The sequence below is a fragment of the Ursus arctos genome, unplaced genomic scaffold (genome assembly GCF_023065955.2).
Source record: "Ursus arctos isolate Adak ecotype North America unplaced genomic scaffold, UrsArc2.0 scaffold_14, whole genome shotgun sequence".
Classification (NCBI taxonomy): Eukaryota; Metazoa; Chordata; class Mammalia; order Carnivora; family Ursidae; genus Ursus; species Ursus arctos.
This window is the reverse complement of record NW_026622808.1, coordinates 15,117,317-15,135,483: the sequence shown is the minus strand read 5'-3', so window position 1 is coordinate 15,135,483 and position 18,167 is coordinate 15,117,317. Positions and strand designations below refer to the sequence as shown.

The 18,167-nt window shown below is 56.5% G+C and overlaps 1 protein-coding gene and 1 long non-coding RNA gene across 2 annotated transcripts; both read left to right on the top strand.

The window, feature by feature from the left end:
- Window positions 1-150: 150 nt before the first annotated feature.
- Window positions 151-5,195, top strand: LOC125283792 (uncharacterized). Its single transcript, XR_007191792.2, has 3 exons — window positions 151-249; window positions 4,079-4,182; window positions 4,633-5,195. It is a non-coding gene; the product is annotated as an uncharacterized LOC125283792 (long non-coding RNA).
- Window positions 5,196-6,632: 1,437 nt separating this feature from the next.
- Window positions 6,633-16,846, top strand: UBXN6 (UBX domain protein 6). Its single transcript, XM_026481104.4, has 10 exons — window positions 6,633-6,846; window positions 9,732-9,895; window positions 10,219-10,283; window positions 11,049-11,177; window positions 13,990-14,087; window positions 14,633-14,708; window positions 15,372-15,456; window positions 15,554-15,904; window positions 15,997-16,145; window positions 16,696-16,846. The coding sequence occupies exons 1-10, from the start codon at window positions 6,764-6,766 to the stop codon at window positions 16,822-16,824; spliced, it is 1,329 nt and encodes a 442-aa protein (XP_026336889.1). The 5' UTR covers window positions 6,633-6,763; the 3' UTR covers window positions 16,825-16,846.
- Window positions 16,847-18,167: the final 1,321 nt, after the last annotated feature.

Sequence of the window (18,167 nt, the reverse complement as noted above, 5' to 3'; positions counted from 1 at the left end):
AGGGAAACGGAGACTTTCAGGGAGTGGTGAGGCGGGTCGCCAGGCTTCTTTGGGGCGGGGCCTAAGGCAGAGGGGCGGGCCATGAACCTCCACAGAAGGAGGGCTTTAAGTAGGAGGCAGGCCATTGGCTACCACCGAAAGAAGGCTAACTCCGTGTAGGGGGCGGGGCACCGAAAGCCTCCCGCTCCCGGGAGCCGGAGCCGAACAGAGAGTCGCAGGCCATTGGCTACCACTCCAGAAGGCCTCAAGGTAGGGAGCGGGCATTGGCTACCACGGGGGGCGGGGCTTAAGCCGCTCTTCGCCATTGGATAAGGTGATAGAGGTTCAACTCAAAATAGGGACGCGCCGTTGCCGGCCCGAGGGGCGGGGCTCGGGAAAGGGGCGGGGCGTGGGGCGGTCTTGGATAAACAGCCACAGAGTCACCGAGGACTGACTTCTTCACTCACGGAAAGGTTTTGAGCGCTGGGTGTCGGAGCCACAAGATACCCGATATGCCTGTTCTTTCAAGAAAAATGTGTTTCGCACCGCGTGGCCGAATTCCTTATCCTCTGTGCCTTAGTCTACCCACCTATAAAATGGGGTTCCTAATGGTACCAATCTTAGAGGGGCGTAAAACGACTTCATCACCCCTAAAGCGTTGTAAACTGTGCCTGGCCATCAGAAATACTGGGAGCACTAGATGCTGTTACCTGCTCTGTTAATTTCGTTCTAATGAAGACCCTTGGTAGGATCTCGAAGTAAAAGAGCCAGAGTGCTTAAGAAAATGCCGAGTAGTGGGGAAGGGACCAGGGAGGGCTTTCTGGGGGATGTAGTTTAACTAGAGACTCGGAGGGTGCATAGAGATTGGCCAGTAGACTGAAGTGGGTACAGAGAGGGCATTTAGGGCGGTGGGAATAGCAAATGCAAACGTCCTAACTAGAGAGAATGGAGCAAGTGAGTGGGGCAGACAGGTAAGGGGTCCATTGAGGACCTCTCCTAGTCCTTTGTGAACTTTGTGAGAAGTTCGGCTTTTATTTTAGCTTCTTGTGAAAACGTTGGAGAGATTTGATCACAGGGTACAAAGATAATACTTTAGTCTGAAGATACATCTTTAGGCGTGTGAAATATATCTCAAAAAAGACTTTTTTTAGAAAGTTAAACATAGACTTAACCACACGCCAATTCCATCCCTAGGTATCTTTCCAAGAGAAATGAAAGCACACTCCCCACAAAAACCTGTACGCTAATAGTCATCACAGCAGGATTCACAACAGCCAAAAGGTGGAACGACCCAAGTGTCCATCAACAAGTGAATGGATAAAACCAATGTGCGATATCCTTACAAGCAACACTATTCAGCAATGAAAACAAAAGCAGCACTGGCACACACTACCACCTGGATGAGCCTCAAAAACACTATACGCAGTGAAATAAGCCAGACAAAAGGTCACATATTCTCCAACGTCATATGCCAGTTGATGGAATGTCCAAAAAAAAAAAGGCAAATCTTTCAAGACAGAAAGTAGTTGCCTTGAGCTAGGGGTAGGAATCCAGAGTTAAATTTATAATTTCATACAAAGGGGAATGAGGTTTCTTTCTGGGGTGATGGAAATGTTCTAGATTGCAAATATACAATGAAATTCGTAGAGTTGTATCCTTAAAACAGGTGAAATTTAGGGCATGTAAATTATCAACAAAGCTGTGTCTAAAAATGATTTTTTGGGCTGAGAAGGGCTAGAAGGTAGCATTATTAGATAAAATTCAGAATGCCCAGTTAAATATGAATTGCAGATACACAACAAATACCTTTTCAGTGTAAGTATGTTCTGTTTGTCTCATGCAATATTTGTGATATACCTATACTAGAAAAGTATTTGTTACACATCCGACAACATGCATGAACCTTGAAGACATTATGCTCAATGAAATAAGCCAGACCCAGAAGGACACATCCCGCAGGACCCCACTCCCAGGAAGTCCCCAGAGGAGTCCCGTCCACACAGACAGAGAGTGGATGGTGGGAGCCAGCGCTGGGGCAGGGGGTGGGGAGTCCGTGCTTCCTGGGGACAGAGTCTCCCTGTGGGGAGATGGAAAGTTCTGGAGAGGGAGGGTGAGGGTGGTTGCAGGACGGGGGTGCGTGTGCTTCACGCCACTGAGCTGTGCACTTAAAAATGGTTGAAAGGGTAAATTTTATGTTACATATATTTTACCACAGTAAAAATAGAATTAACAATAAATATCAAATAGAAATACCGGATTCACAGTTCTTTAAAACTTTAAACTTCAAAGTTTAGAACTTTAACTTTAAAATTGTTAAAATTGTAACTCAATGTTATATAGATCCCATTCAAGTGTTTGATTTTTTATAGAAATTCAGATCTAGGGGCGCCTGGGTGGCTCAGTCGTTAAGCGTCTGCCTTCGGCTCAGGGCATGATCCCGGTGTTCTGGGATCGAGCCCCACATCAGGCTCCTCCGCTGGGAGCCTGCTTCTTCCTCTCCCACTCCCCCTGCTTCTGTTCTCTCTCTCACTGGCTGTCTCTCTGTCAAATAAATAAATAAAATCTTAAAAAACAAAAAAAGAAATTCAGATCTAATGGGGGTGTCTTGTATCTTATATTTGCTAAATCACACAGGGGACAAGTGTGGAAGTTGAACAAGGAATGAGGAAGATGGTGTGGAGGAGCCTGAATCAGGTACAGATAGAGAGACTGAGGCCTGAGGCCCAGAGGGGGGCATGCCTTGCCTGAGGTCAGACATGGAGTCCAGGGGCTCAAATGCCACTCCTGCAGGTCCCCCTTTCCAAAGGCCTCCTGATTCTGTGCATACATTTCCCCCAGACCTTGAACCAGGGCAGAAAACCAAACTCCCTACCCAGACCTCATTGTGCTACATTGAGCAGCTGGGAAATGATGAAGCTTTGATGAAAGCTGGGGCCAGCATGCTTCCAGAAGGTGGGGAGGACCCCCCAAGGAGGCAGGCTGAGGCAGGAGAGGATCCCTGTCTTCCTGCCAGATCAGAGGCCAGTGAAGACAATGGTTGAGCCGTTAGTCATCACCTGTGGAGGTGAGGTTACTTACTGTTCCCTAAGAAATGAGGCCTGGCACGTGGCCAGAACAGGCAAGTTGGAGATGGCACTACCACTGCCCCCCCCAGCTCTGCAAGAAACAGCCCCCTCTAACCAGGAGCTGGCCTGAGCACCTACTGTGTGCTGCAGGCTTGGTTCCCAGTTTCCTGGGGGACTATCATGAGGAAATATTTACTACCCACTTAGCCAAGTACAATAATGAGTAACATTTAGGGGCGACTGCCTGGCTCAGTCAGTAGAGCACCTGACTCTTGATCTCAGGGTCAAGAGTTCAAGCCCCATGTTGGGTATAGAGATCACTTAAAAATAAAATCTAATAAAATCTTCAAAAAATCAGTAACATTTATTGCGCAGCCAATATGTTCCAGGCCACATTATTACTTTTTATAGTTTTTTTAAGTTTTTTTTTATTCATTTGAGAGAGAGTACGAGCAAGAGAGAGAAAGCAGTAGCAGGGGTAGGGGCAGAGGGAAAGGGAGAAGCAGACTCTCCTGCCGAGCAGGGAGCCCATTGTAGGGAGCCGGACTCGGGGCTCAGTCCCAGGACCCTGGGATCATGGCCTGAGCCAAAGGCAGACGCTTAATGACTGGGCCACCCAGGCGCCCCCAGGTACCCCTTTTTATAACGTTTTGAATCATTTCCCTAAATGTTTTTTTCTTTTTTTAAGATTTATTTATTTATTGAGAGAGAGAGAGAGAGCACAAGCAGGGGAGGGGCAGACGGAGCAGACTCCCTGCTGAGCAGGAAGCCCAATGTGGGCGTCAATCCCAGGACACTGAGATCACGACCTGAGCTGAAGGCAGATGCTTGACTGACCGAGCCACCCAGGCGCCCCTATTATTATTATTTTTAAGTAACCTCTACCCACAATGTGGGGCTCAAGCTCACGGCCCCAAGAGTTGCACGCTCCACCAACTGAGCCAGCCAGGTGCTCCGAGACCACATTATGTAGTATGTTATGAACATAGTTAATTTCATTTCCATGTCAGTTATTTGTCATCCCTGCTTTCCAGATGGGGAAACTGAGGCAGAGGGGTAGCACGAGGGGTTTGGATGCCACGGCCACCCCGAGGAGTGTCGGATTCCACTTACCCAAGACCTTCTCCCCACTTGAGCTGTAAGAGTAACATATTCATCTGTTCCGGGCCTGCTCAGTGCCAGGGGAAGTTCCAGTCCCAACCCAGCCTCCTGTACTCTCACGTGGGGTTGGGAGGTGGGGGAATGGGGATGCAGAGTCATAGCCCCCTCAAGACCTATGCGTCAGCACGTACATTTAAACAAGTTCTCCATGGGACTCGAGTGTGCATTATGATTTGAGAAGTACCTCACTGAAGTGTCATTAAATCTGCTGATCCTGGGTTTGAATCTTCTCTCTGCAAGCTGTGGGGATATGGACAAGTGTGTTTGGAACTTTGCAGCCTCCCCTATCAATTGGTGAGAAATATCAGCACTTATTTCTTAGGGTCATACAGCCAAGGGGTTGCTTTCCTTACCTATTGTTTAGGTAACAAATTACCACCAACTTAGTGGCTTAAAATAATGCAAATTTATTTTTACCATTTTGCAGGTCAGAAGTCCAAAGTGAGTCTCACTGAGCTAAAATCCATGTGTTGGCCGAATTGTGCTCCTTCTGGAGGCTCTAGGGGAGAGTCCATTTCCTTGCCTTTTCCAGCTTCTGGAAGCTGCCTGCGTTCCTTGGCTCAGGGCTCCTTCCTCCAGCTGAAGACATTTTCCCAAAGAAAACATACAGATGGCCAACAGGTACATGAAAAGGTGATCAACTAATTATTAGGAAAATGCAAATCGAAACCACAAACTATCACCTGATACCTGTTAAAGTGGCTATTATTAAAAAGACAAGAAACAAGTGTTAGCGAGGATGTGGAGAAATAGGAACGCTCGTGCACTGTTGGCAGGAATGTAAATTGGTATAGCCACTGTGTAAGGGTCCCTCAAAAGTGTAAGGGTCCCTCAAAAGATTAAAAATGGAAGTACCAGGGGTGCCTGGGTGGCTCAGTCAGTACAGCGTCTGACTCTTGGTTTCGGCTCAGGGCATGATCTCAGAGTGATGGGATCGAGCCCCACGTTGGCTCCAAGCTTGGCACAGAGTCCGCTTGTCCCCCTCTCTCTCTGTCAAATACATAAATAAAATCTTTTAAAATTAAAAAAAAGTATCATAACCCAACAATTACACTTCTGAGTATCTGAAAAAAACAAAAACAAATTTGAAAAGATACGTGCAACCCCCATGTTCACTGCAGCACGATTCACGATGGCCAACTATGGAAACAACCCAAGTGCCCACCGAAGGTTGAATGGATGAAGAAGAGGTGGTATGGATATACAATGAAGTATTACTCAGCCAAAAAAGAATGAAATCTTGCCATTTGTGACAATATGGATGGACCTCAAGGCATTAAGTGAAACAAGTCAGGCAGAGAAAAGCGAACACTCTCTTATATGTGGAATCTAAACAAAGAAAGTAAGAAGAAACACAAAGAACCCCACCGAGCTCATAGATAAGGAGAGCCAGTGGGTGGGTTGCCTGAGGCAGGAGGGCTGGGAGAAATGGATGAAAGGGGTCAAAAGAGAAAACAAAACCAAACCAGATGAACCAAAGCTACCACCGTGCCCCTCTCACTCCTAAAATATTAACTATAGTTCCTTTATATGATCTGATGCCCAGACACATCCGCATTTCCCCCGTGGTCTCAAAAATACCCCCCCTTTCCTGTACCTGCCCCCCCTTATGTGATGATGCAAACTGTCCCCAGCCCTCCTTGTTCCCAGCGTCCACCTTTTCTCTCTAGCACTTAACACCATCTGCTCTGCCACAGACTTCACTTATCGCGTTGTCTGTCTTCCCAACCCCATCGAAAACACCACGAGGTCTGCGAGGTCAGGGAATTTGTGTTTTCTTCCCTGCTGGTACAGAGCCGACTCCCAGATATGAAGAGTAAGTCATTATAACGTCTGACATTTATTGAAAGCTTTCTGACGGCATCATGACCCTTACAATGGGGTCCTAGGAGGTGGGTGCCAGTCTTATCCCCACTTCACAGGAAACCAAAGCTCTGCAAGGTTTGTGTGGGCTGCACCGGATTCTTCCCTAAATCCTGTGAAGGCCCTCAGGATGACGTTAGGGCGCCTTGGCCCAAGCCCCGTGGGGATGCTCCACAGTGGGTCCCCGGGCCCTCGCTCGTACGACCTCTCCCACATCCCTCAGCTCGTGTGCTCGAAGGAACCACTGGCGCCGGGCACGGGGACGGTCGCTACGGCCCTGAACGCCCCCACACTGAACTGCATGGGGAAGCCTGGGAAGGCTCTCGCGCAGGGAAAAGGTCAGGACCAAGTTCGGTTGGCCGGCCCCGCCCTCTCGGGTCATCGCTTTGGGGAACGCTGTGCAGGGAGCTCGGGCACCGCCTCCAGCGGGAAGCGCGCTCGTCGCCCCTGGCAACGGAGTCCGGAGAAAGCACCGAGTCGCGGCCCGAGGGTGCAGAGCGGCCGCCGCGGGCCAGCGAGGAGCGGAGAGCTAGAGAGGCACCCCCGGCCGATTGTCACGTGGGCGACCGCCTGAAGGCGGGACTTCCGGCAGCGAGGTTATTTTCTTTCCGGTTGTTGGCTCCTGCCGCCCCACCCCGACTGGGCCCTGCGCCCCCCGCCCCCCGCGGCCCCCTGCCGCCGGGCCCGCCGCCACCATGAAGAAATTCTTCCAGGAGATCAAAGCTGACATCAAGTTCAAGAGCGCGGGACCTGGCCAGAAGCTCACGGAGTCCGTGGGGTGCGTGACCGGCGCTGAGGCTTGAGATCCGGGAGCAAGGACGGGAGGGGGAGGCCAGAGAGAGCTAGGGGCGGGGAGGGGCGTCCGAGCGTCTGGGGGTGGGGAGAGATCTCTGGGGGCGGGGCACGGGGGGCGAGGGTGGGAGAAGGGGGAGGGGTAGCCTCCGGGGGCGGGGGGGCGAGGCCCGGGGGCGGGGGCTAGGGGGCGGGGTGCAGAGAGATGGGGGTCAGTGGAGAAACCGCAGGGGAGCATGTGGGCTGGAAAGGGGCCCCGAAGGGGCATCGCCTAGATTTGGGGGAATCTAGGTTTTCCGAGATTGCACACAGAGCCTAAAGAAGCAAGTACAGCTGGGGTCGTAAAGAGTGGGGAGGCTTAGCATCCATGGCGATAGGGGTCTGGGCCCTGGTTCTGGAGCGTGAGGGAGAACGGGGCAAGGGTGGTTAAGGCCGGGGAGGCTGAGGCGGTATTGGAAGAGGTCTCGGTGAATTGGGGGCGCGGGGGTCGGAGTGGCTTAGGAAGGTCTGGGAGGGAAATGGAGGCAGGGTGGTGGTGGAGGTGGGGAGCTGGAGGCATCTGTGACGGGGAGGAGATGGGGACCTTGTGGGCGAAGGTTGAGTCAGAAGGGAGGTCCTGAGGGAGACCTGGGAGGAGAAGGGAGAAGGGAAGGCCAGTGGAGTGCCCATCCAGGCCACTGTGGATCGTCTGGGGAGGAGTCAGAGAAGAGAGGCTCCAGGGGCAAGTCTGGAGACTCAGTGGGGAGGAGTGTGTAGAGCTGGAGCAGGGGAGGATGGGAGGGCTCTGGTGGACTGGGGTGAGGGAAGAAAGTATAGAGGGGGCGGGGCTTTGGGGACTGAGTGGGGTCTAGGAAGGGGAGTGGCTGAAGAAAGATGTCAGTTCTGGGTGGGGTCTGTGGGGAATAATGGAAGGGATTGTGAAGAGGTGGGGCAGTGAGGGGTAGGCAGAGAGGCAGGGAGGCAGCAGGAAGGGAATCATGAGGCAGCGGGGGTGGGTGAGGGAGAGTGGGTACATGACATCAGGGCATCTGTCATGGGGATTGGGGGTTCCTGCGAGTGGGATGAAGGAGGCCCACTAGGACCAAGTTCCTGAGTCGGGGAGGGGAGTGCAGTAGACCAAATCAGGTCCTGGGAGCCTGAGAGAGGAGGGTAGCTTAAGGGAGGGCCAGGGAGAGGGGGTGGACCAGACCAGGGGGTCCGTTCATTTGTTCAACAAGTAGTGGGCGGAGGTGGGTGCTGGTGCAGAGTGTGACAGGAAGGAGATGGGGGCCATGTGGGTGATGGCTGTGTCAGACAAGAGGCCTGGGAGGAGAGAGGAGGGAAGTAGTGTGGAGATCCAGGCTTCTGTGACACGCTTGGGGCACGATGGGTCTCAGGGTGTGTGACAAGCGGTGTCTTGGGTGTCATGGGTAAGAGAAGGTCTCTGCTGTCTCGGGGCTCAGCTTCCAGTGGGGAGATAATGGACAGAAAAGCCAGCACACATGTGGCGAGAGATCAGGTGGTACTCAGGGCCTTGAAGAAAAATAAGCTGGGTCAGGAGACAGCAAATGATTTTGGGGACTGTTAGGGCGTCCCAGAACCCCTCTCTGGGAAGGAGACATCTGAGCCGAGAGCCAGAGGAGGTGAAGTTCAGCCATGTGAAAATCAATTTTCTACACACACACACACACACACACACACACTCACACTCTCTCTCCCTCTCAAGCAGCTCCAGCTGCTCCTAGACCTTCTTTCCTCATCCCACAGGCAGACAGAACATTCTAGGTAGCAAAGGCCCTGTGGTAGGAGCCAGTTGGGCCTGTAGGAGCAATAGCAAGAAAGCAGTATAGATCAAGAGGTGTGAAGGGGGGAAGTGGACAGGTTGCAAAGGGCTGCAGGCGGGGAGGCTTTAGGACTGTGTTGTGCGTGTGGTGGAAGGGCTTGGTGCAGGAGCGACAAGCTCTGGCTTAGCTTTCAGAAGGATGCCTGTGGCTCCCCAGTGGAGTCTTCAAGAGGGCGGGTATGAGGTGTCTTGAAAACAGGTGTTTTTATAGAACTAAATGTCACATGGGGCGAGGGTGGGGCTACGTGATTCATCTTTTCTTCAACGTGAGGTTGTCAGCTGTGGGCAGAGGGGCAGGGATGGCCAGGAAGCAGGTCCCAGAGGCCTTGGGACACGAAAAGCAGGCCGCCTGTGTATCTGGGCAGGCCATGAACCCAGAGCCTTGGCTGCTCAGAAAGTTCTGGAGATGTAGGACAGATCATTCCAAGTCCTGGGGTCAGCAGAGGGTCTTGAGGGAAGGAGGTGAGGCAGGTGAATCAGGCTAGGGTGTGAGGAAGGACTTCCCTGCAGGGGAAAGCCAGGTCACTTCTGTGCCATGTGGATCTGGGAGCATGCATTCCATCCTTGTTTCCCCAGGCGGAGGCGAGAGCAAACCCAGCACCTGCCCTGTGACCTGGCATACTGCCTGCTGGGTAAACAGTAGGTGCTCTAAATGAAACTGCGCCACCTGGCTGTCGTAGACTGGCAGGCTTGACCTTGCTCAGGGAAGGGATCGAGGACTGACACCTTTGAGTCTCCTGGGTTCCTGAAGGCGAGAGGGCGCTTCTCACTGCTGCGCCGGGGCGGCAGCCATGGGCAGGCTGCTGTTACCCGGTTTAGCTGCCATGACCCTGAGGCCCAGGCGGGTGCAGGACTTGCCGCCAGGGGCAGAGCTGGGAGCAGACCTGCCATCTGCCCCCGGGGGTTCTTCCGTGTTAGAACTATCTAGTGCCTGCGGGTGGCCCCTGGAAAAGAGGGACGGGTCTGTCCGATGGGGCAGAAGTGGGAGAGGGACAGAGGCTCTTCTGTCTGACCCCATGTCACCTCACTTTTCCTCTGTCTCTCCCCAGGGAGAGGGCCCCCAAAGAAAAACCCAACCAGCCAGCACTGAGGCAACCCCGCCAGGGACCCACCGATGAGGCCCAGATGGCGGCCGCGGCAGCCCTGGCCCGGCTTGAACAAAAGCAGCCCAGGGCCCGGGGCCCCACGTCACAGGAGTCCATCCGGAACCAGGGTGAGCATGGCCTGTGCTTGGTCCTGGATGGAAATAGTTACATGACCAGCAACCTTGGGGGCTTTAAAGTCTCAAGTTGAGAGGGCGGAAGGGTGCAGGGTGGAAAGGTGCAAGGTTGCTGGGGTCTGGAAGGCTGAGGAGGGAAGAAAGGAGCCGAGATAGGGCTGTCATCGGGTGGTCAGGGGAAGCCTAGGGGCACGGGGAGGTGGCTCAGGCAGGGGACCCGAGCAGGGAAGGACTAGAACTTGACCCACTCTGGTCTCGGGGCTGTGCCTGGGGACAGAGCAGGGCCTATAACCCGCCCATCTCTGCCCTGTTTCCAGTGAGAAAGGAACTTCGGGCTGAAGCGACCGTCAGCGGGAGCACGGAGGCCCCAGGGACCAACACGGTAAAAACATCCACATGGCTGCAGGACACCCGAGGGGCATGCTGGAGCAGGGAACTGGTTCTTGCCTGCACTGGTCTAATTGGCCATTTCCTCATTACCAGCTGGGTGCCCAGCCCTGGCCTATAAGCACATGGTGCTGGGGTGGGGGACACAGAGGAGACATCAAGGTGGATCTGGCCTTGTGCACAAAGGCAGTTTGGGGAACCCCGCCTGGAACAGTGGAGGCAGGTTGTGGTTGAAGGGGTAGACTGGGACCTTCACACTCAACTCCTGCTCCCGGCTGCTTTCCAGGGAGGTGAGGGGGCTGTTCAGACACTGATGTCATCAGGGAGGCCTTGCTGGGGGAGGTGGGCTTTCAAGGAGAGCTTGGCAGAAAGGGTGTTCTGAGCAGCGTGACCCTCAAGGTCTCACCGAGTTTTAGAACGGAAGAGGCCCTAGACAGTGCTAGGGACTGAGGTCCAGTGAGCGGTCTGGACTCATCTAGGGTACGGTGACTCCTGACTCGCCCGCCATGGCCTCTTCCTCGTGAGATGAGGGAACCACAAACAGCAGGCGCCATTGAGTGTTCGCCCCACGTCCAGAGCTGCCAGGCACTTTCTCTTCCAGCACGTTTCGTTGTGAGCCGGCCCCACAGAGCAGAGGGCGGGCTCAGGGGACTCCGGTGCGGGGCCAGGGTGTCCCAGCGCTAACCATCAGAGGGGGCGGTGTTGGGCCCGGGGGGGGGGGGGGGCTCCAGGCTCAGCCGCCCGCACTCCCGTCCCCCAGGTGCCCGAGGCCAAGGAGGAAGGCTCAGCCCATCTGGCGGTCCCCGGTGTGCGCTTCACGTGCCCTCTCACTGGGGCCACGCTCAGGAAGGACCAGCGGGATGCCCACATCAAAGAGGCCATTCTCTCGGTGAGTGGCAGCCCCGCGTCCCGTCCCCCTGCCCCCAAGGTCCTGGTGCCAGAGCCGCTCCAGAGAGCTGGGTGGCACTGGTCCTTGGTAACCCCTCTGCCCGCGTTCGAAGCTCTGAAGAGACTGTGCGTGTGTACGCGGGGTACGACATTCTAAATGCACCAGGGTGGGTAGAGAAAAGCCACCTCTCGGCCACCCTTCCTGGAGGCGACCACTCTCAGTGGTTTCGGGCCCTTTTCAGAGATAGGTCCCAAGTACGTGCAGCTGTCGAACCCCCCGAGCCCAGGGGTCCGAGGTTTCTGTCCCCGGTATGACAAACTGACCAAGCTGCTGGCTTCAGATGGCACCCATGCCCTCCCGTTCTGGAAGCTAGGAGCGTGGCACGGGTCCCACGGGGCTGAAATCAGAGCGGCAGCAGGCCCGAGTTCCTTCTGGACGCTCCAGGGGAGAGCACGGCCCCGCTTTGGCCAGCTTCCAGGCTGTCCGCGGCGCCTGGCTCCGTCTTCACAGCCAGCGCCCCCCGCCCCCCCCTCTTTCTCAGGCCGCCTCTCTTCTGTCCTCCCCTAGGAGGGGCCTCGACGTTTCACCCACCAGGATAATCCAGGCTAATCAGCCTATTTTAAGGGTCCCTGCTTAGCCGCCTTAATTCTTTGTCCCTCCTGACCGCATCCCTCGCCGAGTAACATATTCGCAAGACCGAGGGGTGAGGACGGGGGCATCGGTGCGCCTTACCCCGAGTTCCCAGGTGTAACATTTTCCCCTGTTTGCTCTATCACCCCTTTCTAGTTTTTTCTGAACCATCTGACAGAAGTGCTGCGTCGTTAGCAGCTTGACCATAAGTCCTGTCGCCGTGTAGCCGGCTCCTTGCTGAGGAGCGTGTGCGAAGTGGCCTGTCCCTAGCGAGCAGTTACGCAGAGCCTCGGCCGCACGGTGCTTTGAGCTGTGGGCTCCGTCCCGTGTGGGCGTGTGTGTGCGGTGTGGACAGTGGCCCTGCCCTCCCAGCCTCCGGAGGGCTGCCCCCGCGCACACTCCACTGCCAGCCCCGCTGGCTCACGGTGCCCACACCGTCACCATGGGCGTGCACACGCTTCGTTTTCACCGAACTGATAGGTGGAAATGTCTCGGGATAGTTGTAATGTGCATTTCCTTCATGTTGGTTCAGGTTGGCCATGTTTTCATAGGAGAATGCATCCTTTGTTGGGTGGTTGGACTTTTTATTTATTTTTTAGGTAGGTGGCATGCCTGGGGTGCCTGGGGGGCTCAGTTAGGGAAACGTCTGCCTTCGGCTCAGGTCGTGATCCCAGGGTCCTGGGCTGGAGCCCCACGTCGTGCTCCCTGCTCAGTGGAGAGTCTGCTGCTCTCTCTCCCTCTGTGTGCACTCTCTCTCTCTTTGTCTCCCTCTCAAAATAAATAAATAAGTCTTAAAAAAAAAAAAGTTGGCTCCATGCCCAGCGCAGAGCCCAGTGCGGTCGATCCCACAACCCTGAGGTCAAGACCTGAGCTGAGACCAGACTGAGCCACCCAGGTGCCCCTGGGCTTTCTCGGAAGTTGATATGTAGGCACTCTTTACATATTAGGGAAGTTGTTTCTTTGCCTGTAATATGAATAACGAATATTTTCTCCTAGTTTCTTATTTTTTTTATTTTTATTTTTTTTAAAGATTTTATTTATTTATTTAACAGAGATAGGAACAGCCAGCGAGAGAGGGAACACAAGCAGAGGGAGTGGGAGAGGAAGAAGCAGGCTCACAGCGGAGGAGCCCGATGTGGGGCTCGATCCCAGAACGCCGGGATCACGCCCTGAGCCGAAGGCAGACGCTTAACCGCTGTGCCACCCAGGCACCCCTAGTTTTTTATTTTTGGTTTGTGCTCGTGGTCACTTTGCCACGTAGAGCTTTCGGGTCTTCACAATTAAATGTGTTGGTCCTGTGGCTTCTGGGTTTTGTGGCATACTTAGGCCTTCCCCACTTTGGAATTGAAATGATTCTTGCATTGTTTTTCTAGTGGTTTTTTGTTTTGCTTTTTGTTATTTAACATTTAATACTTTGATCAAAAAAAACCCCTCAGAAACCACTTCAATCCAGTTAGAAGCTGTTTCCCTGTAGAGCGTGAGGCATGAAGTCAGTGCTGGTTTTTCCCTGATAGCCACCCCGCTTCTGCCCCCCAGCACCCCCTTTTACTGAAAACACCTGCTTTTTGGTCAGTGCTGTGAAATCTGCCTTTCTCACAAAGTAGGTTCCTGTATGGATTTGGCTCCTCTCTGGACGTTCTGCTCCTTTGTCTACTCTCGGGCCCTGGTCCTGATTTAAACGTGGCCGCAGGTCTCCTGGAAACACCTGCGAGCAGCATTTGGAGCAGTGGCTGTTCCCTGGGGGGATCTGGGAGCTCCCGAGGAGGCTGGGAGGTCACTCAGGCCCGGCCTGGCCACGTCCTGGGAACACCCCCTTCTGGCTGCTGTGTGCCCACCTCTCTGCAGACCTGCTTTCTCTGCCAATCAATATCCGTGTCCCCTTGTCTTACCCTGGCAGCTAAACTGGGAAACTGGGCTGGCAGAGGTCTGTCTGATGGACCCCCAGAGGTGGCATAATCTGGCCTGTGACGCCCCCTCTTCCCTAGAGGTGAGGGCAGGATGAGGCCAGGCTGGAGCACTGAAGGGCTCTCTCCTCTTCCTTTGCTGAGAATGCCCAGTTGAGTTTGTTTCGGGGACAGGCTCCTGGCTTGCCAGGGGACTATGGTCACCGAGGTCGCCTGAGTAGTGAGGCCGGGCTGCTGGGGGGAGGGAAGGGGGCCTGATGCATTTCCCTCCCTCCCAGCACTTCTCCACCGACCCAGTGGCTGCCTCCATCATGAAGATTCACACGTTCAACAGAGACCGGGACAGGGTGAAGCTGGGCGTGGACACCATTGCCAAGTGAGCAGGCAGCTGCCCTCCCACCAGGGTGACACTGACCCCTCGCCCCTCAGGCCCCACCCTGTGCTCCCAAGCCCTCAGGAAAGGGGGGTTGGCTTCTCTGGGCCTCAGTTTACCTATAAAACGAAGGGGTTTCCCAAATCGGGGGGTGCCAGCCCTGGCTTTCCTTCGGCATCATCGTAGGGATGCATGAAGGAGGCAGGGTACCACCCCACTCCCCTCATCTGTTCGAACAGGCCTTGGGGAGGGAGGAGTGCCAGGAAGTCCATGTTGCTCCCGAGCCACTGGGGACCCAGAGCCTTCTGTGGCCCGTTATTCTGACTCTGCCGCACCCCACTGCTGTGTGTGTTGGCGCCCTCGGGAGGCAGGACCAAGGAGGAGGCCCGGTGACAGTCCCCCAGCGCGCTGTGTCAGGGGCAGCAGTGGAGGCCGTCAGCACCAGGGGGTGGGTTTCCTGGGGCAGCCAAGGTGCCATAGCGCCTCTGGGGTCCCTCTTACACGAGGCCAGGTGGGGCGTTCAGCGGCTGCTCCCTGTTCCGCCCCAGGTACCTGGACAACATCTGCCTGCATCCCGAGGAGGAGAAGTACAGGAAGATCAAGCTGCAGAATAGGGTGTTCCAGGTGAGGCTGCCCCGGGTGCCCGCTGTGGCTGGGCCTGTGCGTGCACGCACGGCGCCCCGTGGGGGGGTGGAGGCAGCTTGCTGGCCGTCAGGCGGCCCGTGGGGGCCAGAACCAGGCAGCTGGAGGGCTCCTCCAGGGATGGTGGGGTGGGGTGGGCGGCAGGTGGCGGACAGGGAACCGGAGCTTTGTGACCACAGGTCGTGCGTGTGTGGACTTTGCTCCCCGCACCACCCACCGGGGGTTTTAACTTTAATTTGAATGCATCGGGAAGCCGTCGGCACTGGTGAGATTTCTCCCATAAGAGAAAGAGAAATCGGAGGGTCCCGCCACCGTGGCCCGTGCCACCTGTGCCACTGACGGGGGTGCCTGCTGTCTCTTGATGCCACTTGCCCCTTCCTGCCCCCAGCATCACATACAGCCTGTCTCCACCACCTCTGGGACCCTCCTGCTTCACCTGGTTGGTGGCCTCTGCGGGCCACTGGTGGAGGCCCTGCAGCCTTGTTGGGCGAGCGTGCCCGTGCTCTCCTCTGGGGACGGCTTCAGCGGGTTCACCCCATTAGCAGATGCTCCAAGCCCAGGGCACTCTGGGCAGGGTGGTCAGTGAGACTGGTGGCCTCCCAGAGGCCCCAGGGCCTTGTGTGACCTCTGGCTTCACTCCCTCAGGAGCGCATTAACTGCCTGGAGGGGACCCATGAGTTTTTTGAGGCCATTGGCTTTCAGAAGGCACTGCTTCCGGTTCCCGATCAGGGTAAGGGAGGTCGAGCAGGGTCTTGGCAGGGCCGGGAGGAGGGGTCGGGGTGGGGAGCGCTCCCTGCGCCGCAGAGTGACCCCCGTGCGTGCCCTAGACGGCCCCGAGGAGTTCTACGTGCTGACCGAGGCCGCGCTGGCCCAGCCCCAGAGTCTGCAGCGGCACAAGGAGCAGCTGCTGGTCGCCGAGCCTGTGCGGGCCACCCTGGCCCGTCAGCGCCGGGTCTTCCGGCCCTCGCCCATGGCCTCCCAGTTTGACCTGCCCGGGGACTTTTTCAACCTCACGGCGGAGGAGATCAAGCGGGAACAGAGGCTCAGGTCCGAGGCCGTGGAGCGGCTGAGTGTGCTGCGGACCAAGGCCATGCGGGAGAGGGAGGAGCAGCGAGAGACGCGCAAGTACACGTACACGCTGCTGCGCGTCCGCCTCCCTGACGGCTGCCTCCTGCAGGGTGCGTGCGCCGTGGCAAGCTGGGTGGGCCCGGGGGTGCTCCCGGGGCTTCTCCCGTGGACCGCAGCCCCACTGACTGTCCTGCCCACCCAGGAACCTTCTACGCCCGGGAGCGGGTGGCCGCACTGTACGCGTTCGTCCGGGAGGCCTTGCAGAGCGATTGGCTGCCTTTTGACCTGCTGGCCTCCGGTGGGCAGAGGTTGTCGGAGGAGGAGAGCCTGGCCTTCAACGAGTGCGGGCTGGTGAGTGACGGGCTCCCTGAGGGCGGCGGGGCGTCTCCGGGTTTCCCTGCCCGGCAGACTCCCCATGAAGGCGGCCACTTTCAGCACTGGGTGGTGTAGGGGTGGGGGCCGGGCCCCTGGGTTCAAGTCCCACCTTCCCATGTACATGTGGCATCCCCCCAAGTGACGTCTCTCTGCCTCAGTTTCCCACCTGGAGAGTGGGAACATGGCAGGCGTGTTAAAGTTCTCTGAGGAGCAGAACCAAGGCAGATGGATCAGAGATGAGGGACTTACTGGGGAGGAAGCAGGGGCAAGGGTACGGGGGGGGGAGGGGTGGTCAGACCTTCCCACGGGAAGACTGGAGGGCAGTCCTGATGGGTGCCCAGCACGGACACGGCTTCAGCCGGCTGGAGTGTTCGCTGAGCCCGCGGGAACGGGCTGATTGTGGTGGCTGCCGTCACTGGCAGGGAGCCGCCCGGGGTGAGTGTGGCCCTGGCTCCAGCACAAGGGAAGGAGTGTGAGGACTCATGTAAGGGCCAGCACGAGGCTGAGGCTTCTCGCCCCACCGCAGGTGCCCTCAGCCCTCCTGACCTTCTCGTGGGACACAGCCGTGCTAGAGGACATCAGGGCCGCGGGGGCCGAACCGGACTCATCTATTCTGAAACCCGAGCTCCTGGTGGCCATCGAGAGGCTCTCGTGAAATAAAAGCAGGGTTGGCTTTAGCCCGCGTGGGTTTGTCTCATGTTCTCCTGCTTCCTCCACTACTACTCCCTGCCACCTGGGCTCCCCCCACCCAGGGTCCCCCACTCCTCCGGAACTGCCCGGCCTGGGCCACAGAGCACTGTGGGCACAGGGAGGAGCGCTGGTCGGCTGCGACACATGCCTGGGACCGCCATCTGGAGAGGGCTTTCGGGAGGTGGCCACCGTATCTGTCCACGGAACCCCCAGGCAGGAGTAGGCCTGCAGGAGTAGGCCTGCAGCATGGGCCCCGTGCCTGCGTGCTGTGGCCCAGGTGGCCGCGGCTGGCCCTGACGCGGAGCCACAGGGTTCCTGGGGACAACGGCAGAGGGAGATGCAGGGCCTGTCAGGACACGGTTCTGTGATTACTAAATTATGAATCCGAATAAATACCATCAGACTAGTCTCCTGGTGCTGAATTGAAGCTGTGCTATGCAAGGCAGGGACAGGGCTGCGGGGCTGCCTGCACAGGAGGCCTGAGTGTGGCACCCGGGCGAGGGTGGGGGTGAGGATGCTGGCTGGCACCTGCTGAGGGTGGGCCTTCCAGGAAGCGCTCATCTTAATGTGGGGGGGCAGAACAGGGTCCCCACAGATGGCCCATGCTCAGCCCCAGTCCCGTGGTGGTGACTTTATAGGACTAAAGGGGCTGTGCCTGTGATTGGTGATGCCCAGACAGGGAGTATCCTGGGTAGGCAGGTGGGCCCAGTGTCACCACAGCAGTCCTCACACCTGGTAGGAGGCAGAAGATGCCAGGCTGCAGGTGTCAGAGGTGGAGGAGGGGCCACGAGTCTACATGGGGGCCTCTGGAAGCTGCAGAAGGCAGGCATGGCCCCCCTCCAGGGCTTCCAGAAGGAACTGGCCCTGCCCACACCTTGGTTTCTAACCTGTGAGGCCTATGTCAAACTTCTGACTCTCAGAACCATAAAAACAAGTTTGGTTTTAAGCCAAGTTGGGGGTGATGTGTTCCAGCGGCCACCGAACTTGAATAACAGGGAAGCTGAGCCTGGAGCACGGGAGGCACTGGCCCTGGTCACACCCCGAGGGGAGATGCCCTTCACCGCTCACCTGGACTGTACCCTCTGCTCCCCCCAGGCCGGCCCCTTCCAGACCCTCTCCTCCCCTTGCAGAGAGGCCTGTGGTGGCTGGTCCTCTGGCCACCGCCAGCTCAGTGATGGACAGACCTGAAGCTCTGAGCCCCAAATGTGACTTCAAAACCAGAAATGCCTCATAGCCCCCCCAGCCAGCAAGTAGCCCCCTCACATTGCCTTTGCCTCCCACCTGGGCCACCAGCTGCTCTGTTCCCAC